General features: G+C 57.1%; 1 protein-coding gene across 1 annotated transcript; it reads left to right on the plus strand.

Annotated features, from left to right (window-relative positions):
- Positions 1-783: 783 nt before the first annotated feature.
- LOC311633907 (cationic amino acid transporter 3-like) lies at positions 784-10817 on the plus strand (the record flags this gene model as incomplete). The annotated part of the gene is made up of 11 exons (XM_084906912.1): positions 784-1156; positions 2783-2938; positions 3690-3867; positions 4519-4631; positions 4955-5177; positions 6028-6167; positions 6315-6417; positions 7619-7812; positions 8704-8870; positions 10510-10618; positions 10730-10817. 11 exons carry the CDS (start codon positions 784-786, stop codon positions 10798-10800), a joined length of 1827 nt encoding a protein of 608 aa, XP_084763038.1. The 3' UTR covers positions 10801-10817.
- Between the last annotated feature and the right edge of the window lie 2959 nt (positions 10818-13776).

A 13776-nucleotide genomic window follows, 5' to 3' on the forward strand; every position in this document is an offset into this window, starting at 1 on the left:
AGGGTCCCGGGTCCGATCCCCAGGGAGGGTCCCGGGTCCGATCCCCAGGGAGGGTCCCGGGTCCGATCCCCAGGGAGGGTCCCAGGTCCGATCCCCAGGGAGGGTCCCGGGTCCGATCCCCAGGGAGGGTCCCGGGTCCGATCCCCAGGGAGGGTCCCGGGTCCGACCCCCAGGGAGGGTCCCGGGTCCGATCCCCAGTGAGGGTCCCGGGTCCGATCCCCAGGGAGGGTCCCGGGTCCGATCCCCAGGGAGGGTCCCGGGTCCGATCCCCAGTGAGGGTCCCGGGTCCGATCCCCAGGGAGGGTCCCGGGTCCGATCCCCAGGGAGGGTCCCGGGTCCGATCCCCAGTGAGGGGCATGTACTCCCCGGCTGCAGGCTCCATCCCTGGCCCCCGTCAGGGTGCGACCGCACAGGAGGCAACCAACCCATGCGTCTCTCTCACTTCGATGTTGGTTTGTTTTGCTAATTTTTAATTTACTTTTATTGATTTCAGAGAGAGAGGGAGAGGGAGAGAGAAACATCAGTGATGAGAGGGAATCATTGGCCGGCTGCCTCCTGCACACACACACACACACACACACACACACACACACCACTCCTCCACTGGGAACAAAACCCACAACCCAGGCATGAGCCCTGACTAGGAATCACACTGTGACCTCCTAGTTCATAGACTGATGTTCAGCCCCGGAGCCGGGCCAGCCGGGCTGGGCGGACATTCCGATGACGGCTCCCTGTCTTGTTTCCCTGCAGATCCCCGCCTCCGACTCGGCTCCATCCAAGATGCGGTGCGAAGCCCTCGGCCGGTTTGGCCAGAAGCTGGTGCGCAGGCGGCCCCTGGAGTGGAAGGAGGGCTCTGGAGGCGGCCTGGCCCGGTGCCTGAGCACCCTGGACCTGGTGGCCCTGGGGGTGGGCAGCACCCTGGGGGCGGGCGTGTACGTCCTGGCCGGGGAGGTGGCCCGGGACCAGGCGGGCCCGGCCATCGTGCTGTGCTTCCTGGTGGCCGCTGTGACCTCCGTGCTGTCGGGGCTGTGCTACGCCGAGTTCGGGGCGCGGGTGCCCTGCTCGGGGTCCGCCTACCTCTACAGCTACGTCACCATGGGGCAGCTGTGCGCCTTCGTCACCGGCTGGAACCTCATCCTCTCCTACGTCATCGGTGAGAGCGGGGCCGCTGGGGGCACCGGGGGAGGGGGGCTGGGGTCTGCGTCCTCAGTCATGAGCATGTTGGGGCCCAGCTTGTGGGGGGGGTAACAGTGAGGAACTCCCCCACACGGTTGCCCTGGCCGGTTTGGCTCAGTGGCTAGAGCAGTGATTCCCAAAGTGGTCTATATCGACCCCCAGGGGTCTATGACAACCTGCAAGGGGTCTACGTCAGCGAAAAAAAAATTTGGGGGTCCATGAAATGAAAATGGGGGTCCACGATAGTGGATCTCAACATACACTGATAGTACCTATTTACTTACATCATATTATCTTATAATATAAAAACATATAAATTATTTATAAAAGTACCTATGAAGTAAAAAATTTATTATATATGTTTATAAAATTGTGTAAGTTGTAGGATAAAAACCTGCACATAATGATATACCAGTATCATCTTGTTACAAGCATACGCGCAGTAAACATTCTTGCCAATTTTTGTCTCAAAGCTTCGCGAACTTGCACCGACTTGTTCAATTCGTCACGTCTATAAATATGAATGTGAGAAAAATATGTTCATTCGTTTCCTGAATCTTGAATAGGAAAGTGCTGAGAAAATATTTAAAAATATATAAACTGGTAGTTTATCATACAAATTATAGTGAATCAGTGTTATTTTGTTTGAGAATGCTGGAGAAAAGTAGGTACATTATTTTTTATTAAATTTTAACACTAAACTTCACTACAGTTAGAAATTTACAAAAAAATCAATATCAGGTAAGTAGGGGGTCTACCCAAAACCGAAAAACATGGCAAGGGGTCTACGGCACAAACAAGTTTGGGAACCTCTGGGCTAGAGCTTCGGCCTGTGGACTGAAGGTCCTAGTTTCGATTCCGGTCAGGGGCATGTACCTTGGTTGCAGCTACATCCCCAGTGGGTGGTGGGCAGGAGGCAGCTGATGGATGCTTCTCTCTCATCGATGTCTCTCACTCTCTACCCCTCTCTCTTCCTCTCTGTAAAATCAACAAGACCGACACTAATGAAAAGAGAGATATGCAAATTGACCTACATCCGTGGTGCCCACCAGCCAATCAGGAGTTGACATGCAAATTAACCCAACAAAGATGGTGGGTTAATTTGCATACACAGGAGCAGAGCAGAGGGTGGGGCGGGACTCGTGTATGAGAGGGAGGGCAGTGGTGGGGTGGAGGGAGATACAGGAGCGGCGCTCCAGCCGGGAGCAGAGACTCACAGGCTCCCAGGCCGCCTGGAGCAAAGCCAGGGGAAGGAAGGTCTATTTTTTTTTTTTTTTTAATAAATTTTATTGAGTTTTTACAGAGGGGAAGAGAGAGGGATAGAAAGCCAGAAACATCGATGAGAGAGAAACATCCATGAGCTGCCTTTTGCACACCTCCTACTGGGGATGTGCCCGCAACCAAGGTACATGCCCTTGACCGGAATTGAACCCTGGACCTTTCAGTCCCTAAGCCAACGTTCTATCCACTGAACCAAACCGGTTTCGGCCAGAAGTGAAACTCTTTGAGATGGCTCTTGTCTGTCTGTTTCCCCCCAAACCTGTGCCCTGGCGCCCGGCAGGGGGCGGGTCACTGGGGATGAACCTGCCTCCTCTGGCCGCAGGGAGCGCCAGTGTGGCCCGGGCCTGGAGCGCCACCGTCGACAGCCTGACCGGGCAGCACATGTCGCGGGCACTGCAGGAGAGCGTGCCCCTGCGCCTGCCCCTCCTGGCCAGCTCCCTGGACTTCTTCGCGCTGGGCCTGGTGCTGCTGCTCACGGGTGAGGCGGCCGGGGCGGGTGGGATGGGGATGGGGCGGGGAGGGGGAGCGGCTGGGGCGGGGGAGGCTGGGCTGGGGCGAAGGGGTGGGGGGATGTGAGGCCAGGAAAGGGGGTCGTTCGGCTGCCCAGTATAATTAGCATATTATACTTTTATTATTTTATAGATTTTTAAAATTCATTCATTTGTTTTTATATATATATATATATATATATATATATATATATATATATATATATATATATTATTGCAGAGAAGAAGGGAGGGAGAGCTAGAAATATCAGTGATGAGGGAGAATCACCGATCAGCTGCTTCCTACATGCCCCCACACTGGGGATCCAGCCCCCACACCAGGCCTGAGCCCTGACTGGGAATCGAACCGTGACCTGGTGGTTTGTAGGACGACACTCAACCATTGAGCCACTCTGCCTGGGCCCAATGGAGTAATTCTTCAAAGATAAGAAATCAGCCCTCACTGGGTAGGCTCAGTGGATCAGCTGCCTCCTGCACGCCCCCCACTGGGGATGTGCCCGCCACCAAGGCACATGCCCTTGACCGGAATCGAACCTGGGACCCTTCAGTCTGCAGGCCGACGCCCTATCCACTGAGCCACACGGGTCAGGCGCAGTTCCAGCACATCTTCATCGCCTCCAGGGGAAACCTGCACCATTGAGCAGCCCCCGCCCCGCCCCGCCCGCCCCTGGGGACCACTCCGCGGCCTGCTGTCTAGATTTCCGTCCCGTCTTCTCACAGGTCTCGTGGTCCTGGGAGCTCGCCAGTCGGCGCTGGTGACCAAGGTGTTTACCAGCGTGAACCTCCTGGTGCTCGGCTTCGTCATCCTCTCCGGCTTCGTCACAGGGCACCTGCACCACTGGCAGCTCACAGAGCAGGACTACGAGCTGGCCGAGTCCGAGGCCAACGGCACTGTGAGGTCAGGAGGCTCTTTATCTTTAAATACATTTTATTGTTTTTTACAGAGAGGAAGGGAGAGGGAGAGGGAGCCAGAAACATCGATGAGAGAGAAACATCGGCCAGCCGCCTCCTGCACACCCCCTACCGGGGATGTGCCCGCAATCAAGGCACATGCCCTTGACCGGAATCGAACCTGGGACCCTTCAGTCTGAAGGCCGACGCCCTATCCACTGAGCCACACCTGTTTCGGCAATTTCTTTTTATTAAGTATATTCTTTTATTGATGATTTGCAGAAAGGAAGGGAGAGAAAGAGGGAGAGAGAGAAACATCCATGATGAGAGAGAATCAATAATCGGCTGCCCCCTGCACGCCCCACACTGGGGAGTGAGTGAGCCCCATAACCCGGGCCTGTGCCCTTGACCGGGAATTGAACCTTGACCTCTAGGTTGGTAGGTTAATGCTCAACCACTGAGCCACACCGGCCGGGGGCAGGGCACTCTTGGCCACAGACGTGTGTGGATGCGGAGCTGGGAGTGCGGTGGGAGGCAGGTGGGGGCGGATGGGGCCGGGGCCGGGGCCAGGGGTGGGGTGGGGGTGGACCAGGGCTGCGGTCCCGGGGAGATGGCTCAGCTGCTCACCCTCCTCCTCCCCTGCCTCCTCTCCCCACAGCCTGGGCCCGCTGGGCGCCGGGGGCTTCGTGCCTTTTGGCTTCCAGGGGGTTCTCCGCGGGGCCGCCACCTGCTTCTACGCCTTCGTGGGTTTTGACCGAATCTCCACTGCAGGTACCGGGTCCGGACGCCCCGGGGGTGTGGGCCGCCCTGGGGGTGTGGGGGGCTGGTGGGGGGGCACGGGGCTGGTGGAGGGGGCAGGGCTGGTGGAGGGGACACGGGGCTGGTGGAGGGGACACGGGGCTGGTGGAGGGGGCCCGGGGCTGGTGGAGGGGGCACGGGGCTGGTGGGGGGGCACGGGGCTGGTGGAGGGGACACGGGGCTGGTGGAGGGGGCACGGGGCTGGTGGAGGGGGCCCGGCTTCGGGGAGTTCCCAGGAGGAGGGTTCTGTGCCTCCCCCCGGCCTGTGCCCCTGACCCTCGCCCTCCCGCCCGCAGGGGAAGAAGCCCGGGACCCCCAGCGGGCCATCCCGCTGGGCACCGTGGCCTCGCTCTCCATCTGCTTCCTGGCGTACTGCGGGGTGTCGGCCGCCCTCACCCTCATGGTGCCCTACTACCAGCTCAGCACCCACAGCCCCCTGCCCGACGCCTTCCTGCAGGTGGGCTGGCCCTGGGCCCGCTACGTGGTGGCCGCGGGCACCCTCTGCGCCCTCTCGTCCAGGTCAGTGCCGGCACCTGCCCCCGTCCCCCTCCCCCGCTCCCCCTCCCCGCCCCCAGCCGCCCCGCCCGGGGGAGGGACAGAGGGAGACACACCGGGAGCCGCGGAGATGCCGGAGCCCGGGGGGGGGGGGGGGGGGGGGGGGGGGCAAACTCATTCGTCATCAGGACGACGATTGACATTTCTTTGGAGAGCCAAATGTTTTAAACTTAAACTATACACTGGGGACTCCCACGCCGGCCTCTGCTAAACGCTCAAGGGGCCAAAGAGTCACAGGTGGCTCGTGAGCCGCAGTTTGCCCACCATTGCCCCGGCCTTCGTGGCTCAGTGGCTAGGGCGTCGGCCTGTGGGCCAAAGGCTCACAGGTTTAGTTCCGGTCAAGCGCATGTGCCTTGGTTGCGAGTTCGATCCCCAGTCTTGTTCAGGACAGGGGCAGGCGGCAATCCATCGATGTGTCTCTCTCCCATTGATGTTTTTCTCTGTGTGTCTCTCCTCCTCCCTTCCACTCTCTCTAAAAGTCAACAGAGCCCTAACTGGTTTGGCTCAGTGGATAGAGCTTCAGCCTGCGGACTCAAGGGTCGCAGGTTCAATTCCGGTCAAGGGCATGTACCTTGGTTGTGGACACATCCCCAGTAGGGGGTGTACAGGAGGCAGCTGATGGATGATTCTCTCTCATCGATGTTTCTAACTCTCTATCCCTCTCCCTTCCTCTCTGAAAAAAAATCAAAATATATTTTTAAAAAATAAAATGGAATAAAACCCAATGGAAAAATAGCCTCAGGGGAGGATGAACGACAGAGTGTGGGCCAGTCATGGGCGCCATACCCACACTCCTTTCCCCTCCCTCCGCCAGCCTGCTGGGCGGCATGTTCCCTGTGCCGAGGGTGATCCTGGCCATGGCGGAGGACGGACTCCTGTTCCGGGCGCTGGCCTGGATCCACCCCCGGACTCACACCCCCATCATGGCCACCGTGGTGTCCGGGATTTTTACAGGTGAGGAAGCCAAACCCCAAACCTACCCCGTTCCCATCCAACTCCCTCCGCTGGGATGTCCCCGGTGGGTCCTCACCCGCTCCCTTCCCCCCACCCCATGTCTGCCCTCTCCTCCCACCCCACCCCGTGTCTGCCCCCTCCCTGCAGCCCTCATGGCCTTCCTCTTCGACATCAACCACCTGGTGGACCTCATGCTGATCGGGACCCTGCTGGCCTACTCCCTGGTGGCCTTCTCCGTGCTGGTTCTCAGGTGAGGCCCCGCGAGATTTATTTTTGTTTGTATAGATTTCAGAGAGGAAGGGAGGGGAGGCAGAGACAGAAACATCCGCGATGAGAGAGAATCTCGGAGCGGCTGCCTCCTGCACGCCTGGCCTTGGGGGGGGGGGGCGTGCCTACATCCTGGGCCTGTGCCCCCGACCGGGAATTGAACCAGGACCTCGCGGCTCCCAGGTTGTAGGCGCTCAGCCACCGAGCCGCTGCGGCTTGGGCTCCACTGAGTCTGGAATGAGGGGACTGGAAGCCATAAGAATCTTTTTTATTTTATTTTTTACTTTTAATATGTTTTATTGATTTCCCCCCCCCCCTCTGGACATATTTCAGGCTGAGGTGTTATTTTTTTTATTTTATTATTTATTTATTTATTTATTTATTTATTTTTTAGATTTCTCTTTTTTTTTTTTTTTTAATATATTTTATTGATTTTTTTTTTTTGCCCCCCTCCCTCCCTCCCACACATCCCCTGATTTTTTTTTTTTTTACAGAGGGGAAGAGAGGGAGAGAGAGTTAGAAACATCGATGAGAGAGAAACATCCATCAGCTGCCTCCTGCACACCCCCTACCGGGGATGTGCCTGCAACCAAGGTACATGCCCTTGACCGGAATCGAACCCGGGACCCTTCAGTCCGCAGGCCGACGCTCTAATTCACTGAGCCACACCGGTGAGCGTGAAGCAATGGGTATCTTTTTTAAAAGATGTTTTTGTTGATTTGAGAGAGAGAGACAGAGAGAGGGGGGCATCTTGGTTGCCTTCCATATACATCCCAACTGGACATGTGCCCTCACTGGGGATCGAACCGGGACCTCCTGGTTCTTGGGTCATCTCCCTCAACCACGTGAGCCACCCGGGCTTGGGCTCCTGAGGAAGAGACAGACGGAGACAGACGGAGACAGACAGACATCGTGGTTGCCTCCCATATGCACCCGGACTGGGGACGACCCCCCAGCTGGGCCCGCGCCCTGACCACGCATGGCACCTGGGGTCTCAGCTGCCCTGGAGGATACTCGCCCGGCGGAGCCCCCGCCCGGGCTCGAACCCGGGGCCCTGATGGGGGAGCTGCTCCCCTCTTGCCTCCGCGCGGCCTCCTGGGGTGCTGCCCCCGCGGGCGGGAAGGGCCATGTGATGGGGAGGTGGGTGGGGGGCGTGTGAAGGCGGCAGGCCTGTCTCTCACCAGGTACCAGCCGGACCAGCACCCGGGCGAGAAGGAGAAGCCGGGGGAGGAGATGACGGAGGTGCAGCGCGGGCCGGACGCCGGCTCCCGGGGGCCTGAGCCGGCGGCGGGCGCCCTGCGGGGCCTGTGGAGCCCCGGGGGCGCCGTGCCCACCCCGCGGTCCGGCCGCGCCGCCTACGGCTGCGCCTTGGCGCTGGGTGAGCGGGGGCGGCGCTGGGGCCGGAGGGGCCGGAGGAGGGGGCGGGTGCCTGTGGGGGGGTCCTGGGCAGATGAGGGCCCATCTCTTTGTTCCTGATGTCATCCCATGGGCTTTTATTTTACTTTTTAAAATATATTTTTATTGCCCTGACCGGTTTAGCTCAGTGGATAGAGCGTCAGCCTGCAGACTCAAGGGTCCCTGGTTCGATTCCAGCCAAGGGCATGTACCTGGGTTGCGGGCACATCCCCAGTGGGGGGTGTGCAGGAGGCAGCTGATCGATGACTCTCTCTCATCGATGTTTCTAACTCTCCATCCCTTTCCCTTCCTTTCTGTAAAAAAATCAATAAAATATATATTTAAAAAAATAAAAAATAATATTTTTATTGAATTTTTACAGGGAGGAAGGGAAAAGAATAGAGAGTTAGAAACATCGATGAGAGAGAAACATCCATCAGCTGCCTCCTGCACACCCCCCACTGGGGATGTGCCTGCAACCAACATACATGCCCTTGACAGGAATCGAACTTGGGACCTTTCAGTCCGCAGGCCGACGCTCTATCCACTGAGCCACACCGGTCAGGGCATCCCAGTGATGTTTGGAGAGAGTGGACTGGGGGTGGGGGTGGGGAGAGAAACACTGACGTGAGGGAGACACACAGACCCGATGCCTCCCGCACGAGGGGTCGAACCTGCCGCCCGGGTGCATGTCCCTGAATCGAACCCGTGACCCTGAGGTGCAGGGCTGGCGCTCTAACCACTGAGCAACCCGGGCCCGGCAGGATGGCCCAGGTGGATGTGGGCGGTTTGATGGCGGGATGTGACCCGATCCCTCGACACCTTTGGCCTCTGAACTTGACCTGCTCTCCCCCCGCCCGCCCGCCCCTGGCAGCCGTGCTGCTGACCGCCCTGAGCCTGGGCCTGGCCCAGTGGCCCGGCCGCCTGGCCTCCGGGGACCCCCTGGCCGCCGCCATGACGGGGCTGCTGCTGCTGCTGGTGGTGGGGCTCACGGCCGTCCTCTGGAGGCAGCCCCAGAACCCCGCTGCTCTGCGCTTCAAGGTGGGTGACCTGTGACCCCGGGGGGGGGGGGGTCTGCCCACCTCGCTGGACGTGGAGGCAGGGGGAGGGCTGGCATGAAGGGGCCGGAACAGCACAGACGGGTGAACGGGAACAGACCAGAGACCAGGAGCCAGGGGTCAGACGGCTGGACTGAAAGGTCCTGCGGACTGAAAGGTCCCAAGTTCGATTCCTGTCAAGGGCATGTATGTTGGTTGCAGGCACATCCCCAGTGGGGGGTGTGCAGGAGGCAGCTGATGGATGTTTCTCTCTCATCGATGTTTCTAACTCTCTATTCTTTTCCCTTCCTCCCCGTAAAAATTCAATAAAAATATTATTTTTTATTTTTTTAAATATTTTATTGATTTTTTTTACAGAGAGGAACGGAGAGGGATGGAGAGTTAGAAACATCGATGAGAGAGAGAGTCATCGATCAGCTGCCTCCTGCACACACACCCCTGGGGATGTGCCTGCAACCCAAGGAGGGAGGGTGGGGGTAAGAGGGAGAGATCAACCAAAGGACTTGTGTGCACAGCTAGGAGCCTAACCAGGCGTCGAGGACAATAGGGGGGTGAGGACATGCGTGGGAGGAGGATTGGAATGGGGGGGTTGAGGACAAATATGTGATGCCTTAATCAATTAAGTAATTAAGGAAAAGCTGAAACCAGTTTGGCTCAATGGATAGAGCGTCTGCTTGGAGACTGAAAGGTCCTGGGTTCGATTCCCGTCAAGGGCATGTATCTCGGTTGTGGGCACATCCCCAGTAGGGGGTGTGCAAGAGGCAGCTGATCGATGACTCTCATCGATGTTTCTAATTTTCTATTTCTCTCCCTTCCTCTCTGTATAAAATCAATAAAATATATTTAATAAAAAAGAAAAAAAAAGATTGGTACACATGGTACTTAAGATTCTTTTTAAAAATATATTTTATTGATTTTTTTTACAGAGAGGAAGAGAGAGGGATAGAGAGCTAGAAACATCGAGGAGAGAGAAACATCCATCAGTTGCCTCCTGCACACCCCCTACTGGGGATGTGCCTGCAACCAAGGCACATGCCCTTGACCGGAATCGAACCCGGGACCCTTCAGTCCGCAGGCTGACGCTCTGTCCACTGAGCCACACTGGTTTCGGCAGTACTTACGATTCTTAAGATACATTATAAATTAAACAGACTTTAATGATTAAGCTAAGAACCTAAACAACAGTGACATGATTTCATAACTTATGAAACAAACAACAACCAGAAGTTGTTTATGAACTAAAATCCTATTCAAACACAGGACTATATAAAAAAAGAAGAATGAAATAGCCAAAGCCATTTTGGCTCAGTGGATAGAGCAGACTGAAGGGTCCCGGGTTCGATTCTGGTCAAGGGCATGCACATTGGTTGCGGGCACATCCCCAGTGGGGGGTGTGCAGGAGGCAGCTGAATAAAATAAAATAATTAAATAACTAAAATAAAATAATAAAATAAAATATAATAATAAAATGAATGGACCACCCTGACCCACACTCCATCAGGAGCACGCGGCGGGAGACCCCGTCTACCAGGCGTGGGGGGCGTGGCCTGAGGGGACTGGGCTCCTCCCGCCCCCCAGGGACGGGTCTCCCTCCGGGCGCTCAGGGGTGACCTTCACCCCAGGTGCCCGCGCTGCCCGCGCTGCCCCTCGCCAGCATCTTCGTGAACCTGTACCTGATGCTGCAGATGCCCGCCCACACCTGGGCCCAGTTCGGCGTCTGGATGGCGATGGGTACGTGGCCTCCGGGGGGAAGGGGGGGACTGAACCCCAGATCCTCCCTCCCCCCAGCTCCCCTCCCCGCCCAGCCATCTCCGGGGTCCCCCTCACCGCCGTGTCCCCCAGGCGCCGCCATCTACTTCGGCTACGGGATCCGGCACAGCTCGGAGGCCGCCCCCGCGCAGACCCGGCTCTAGGGACCCGGCCTCCGGCCCGAGCATCTCCTGTCCCCGGGCCCGGCCTCCCCGGGGGTGAGGGGGGCCCTGGGGCCTCTCTGAGGGGTGAGGGGGCCTCCCCGGGGGTGAGGGGACCTCCCCGGGGGTGGGGGGGCCTCCCCGGGGGTGGGGGGCCCGGGCCCGGCTCCTGTCCCCATGGAGAGGCGGGGACGCAGAGCGCACACGGTGCCAGGGGTGGGGATGCGCTCCTCACGCCGGGCAGATGGGACCCCGGCCCAGGGGAGGGAGGACAGTCCCCCCGGAGCACCCGGCCCCTCCGGAGAGCGGGCCCGCGGGAAGGAAGGCCCGTTCCAGCTCCATGTGTCCGCGGTGCACCCCCCTCCCGAACCCGTCACCCATGGGTGTCACGTCACCCCGTGTCCCTCCCGATGGCCTGTGTGAATGCAGATAATGAAATAGCCCGCCATTCTCCGGGCTTTCTCAGTTCATTGAGGTTCTGCTTCTCGGCATGTTTGGCTCAAATAAACTCACTAAAATTCTTTATATATTTCATTGATTTTTTTACAGAGAGGAAGGGAGAGGGATAGAGAGTTAGAAACATCGATGAGAGTCAAAACCGGCTTGGCTCAGTGGATAGAGCGTCGGCTTGCAGACTGAAGGATCCCGGGTTCGATTCCAGCCAAGGGCACAGGCCCGGGTTGCGGGCTTGATCCCCATTAGGGGCTGTGCAGGAGGCCGATCCGTGATTCTCTCTCATCATGGATGTTTCCATCTCTCTCTTCTTCTCCCTTCCTCTCGGAAACCAATAAAAATATATTTAATTAAAAAAGATTCCCAAAACAGGAAGGCCCTCGGGTACGTGTGTCCTTCTGGACCCAGGAGGAGGAGGGGGAGGGAGGCAGGGGCCTGGGGCTCCAGAGGCAGTGAGGCCGCTGATGGGGATGAAGAGCTAACATTTCTCAGCCGGTTGCTGGCCCATCTTGGAACAAAGGGGCCAGGGAGGACTCCGACCGAAGGATTTTACACTAAACTTCACTCATCTACAGAGACTTCTCCTTCCCGCCCCCAAGCAGGTCTCTATCTCACATTCCTTTAGGCAGCAAGTGGGAAAGGTCAAAGGCTATCTGCCAGCCTCCGGGCCTTACATACTCTGCATACCGCCCTGGGCCTGTGGGCTCAGTGGTCGGCCCACCTCCCGAAGGGTCTGCAGGTTCAGGGCCCCATCCCGGTAGGGGTGTGTGTAGGGGGGCCACCAATCGATGTGTCATAGAAGTTCTCTCTCTCCTCTGTCTCCGCCCCGCCCCGCCCGTCCCCTCCCTCTCTGAAGACAATGGAGAAAACATACCTAAGGGGGAAAAAAAGAGGAAATTCCGCATTCCGCAGGCATGGTTGGGGGTGACTCATTCTGAACTGCCACAAGTTCTCAACTTTCCTGGAAGACACTGCCGGAGGCACGGTCACCCAGGCCCCAACCGGAAGGAGAGGGGGAGGTTAGGTCTCCGAGCTGTGTTCCCTCACCCATCCAAAGCTTTGAACAGCTGGACAGTGTGGCTCAGTGGATAGGGCATCTGCGGACTGAAGGGTCCCGGGTTCGATTTCCGGTCAGGGGCACATGCCCAGGTTGCAGGCTCGATCCCCAGTGGGCAGCCCATCAGTGATTCTCTCTCATCATGGATGTTTCTATCTCTCTCCCTCTGCCTTCCTCTCTGAAAGCAATAATATATGTATACACTGGGTGGCCAGATTATTATGATCTCTGAACGCATAATATTCTGGCATATGTATATATATATGTGTGTGTGTGTGTGCGTGTGTGTGTGTGTTTTAGAGGCCCAGTGCATGAATTCGTGCATGGGCGGGGTCCGGCCAGCCTGGCCAGGGGGGAGGAGGACATGGGTGGTTGGCCAGCCTGCCTGCTGGTCGAACTCCTGGTCGAGGGGACAATTTGCATATTAGCCTTTTATTATACAGGATATACAATGAGTGCCCAGGTTATTATGCGTTCAGAGATCATCATCATCTGGCCACTCAGTGTAATGCATAAGCCGTGGGCACAGACAACGGGGTGGTGAGGGCCTGGGGGTGGGGAGTGGGGAGGGAGGACGGGAGGGGCGGGAAGAGGTGAATGGGGGGAAAGGAGGACCAATGTAACATTTTCAACAATCGAGTTAAAAAAAAGAAAAAGAAAAAAAAATCTTACGGATGCAGGTGGGTAAACCAAGTTTGACCTCCATCCCCATGGACCTCACCAACACAAAAAGGGCATCAGCCAGAGGCGCGCTTTGCCACGGCGGCCACCAGGGGGCGCTCCGGGCAAGGCCTTCTGCGGCGAAGCTGACACGCTGTCTGCAAACATTTTCTCTTCCGGGGGAGGAGCCAAACCTGGACCTGGAGGTAGAGAATCCTCTCAGAGCCAGGGTCCTGGGTTCAAAACCCAACGCCCCCACTTAGCCAGTTCTTTCCTTTTCTTTCTTTCTTTTTTTTTTTTTTTAAAGCCGTTTCTTTAATATCTTCCCTGCTTCGTTTTCTCCTTTTATAAAATGGGCCAATCAAACCCTGGTAAGTTTTGGGATAAATATGAGGTTTTTTTTTAAAAAAACACACCGATGACCTGCCGAAACCGGTTTGGCTCAGTGGATAGAGCGTCTGCCTGCAGACTGAGAGGTCCCGGGTTTGATTCCGGTCGGGGGCATGTACCGTGGTTGCAGGCACATCCCCAGTGTGGGGTGTGCAGGAGGCAGCTGGTCGGTGTTTCTCTCTAGTCGATGTTTCTAACTTTCTATCCTTCTCTCTCCCTTCCTCTCTGTAAAAAAATCAATAAAATATATTTAAAATAAAATAAAAAGAAAACACTGATGACCTTGAAGACAGCGCTGGCGTGTGCTGGCCCCAGGCGATCACACGCCCGTTTCTTGGAAACCTCCCACCCCGGGTTGCTGTCTGTAAGGTCCAGACGAGCAGACTGGCGTAGCCAGAGGAAAGGAAAGAGCAGGATTT

The sequence above is a fragment of the Pipistrellus hanaki genome (genome assembly GCF_964339955.1).
Source record: "Pipistrellus hanaki genome assembly, chromosome: 15".
Lineage (NCBI taxonomy): Eukaryota > Metazoa > Chordata > Mammalia > Chiroptera > Vespertilionidae > Pipistrellus > Pipistrellus hanaki.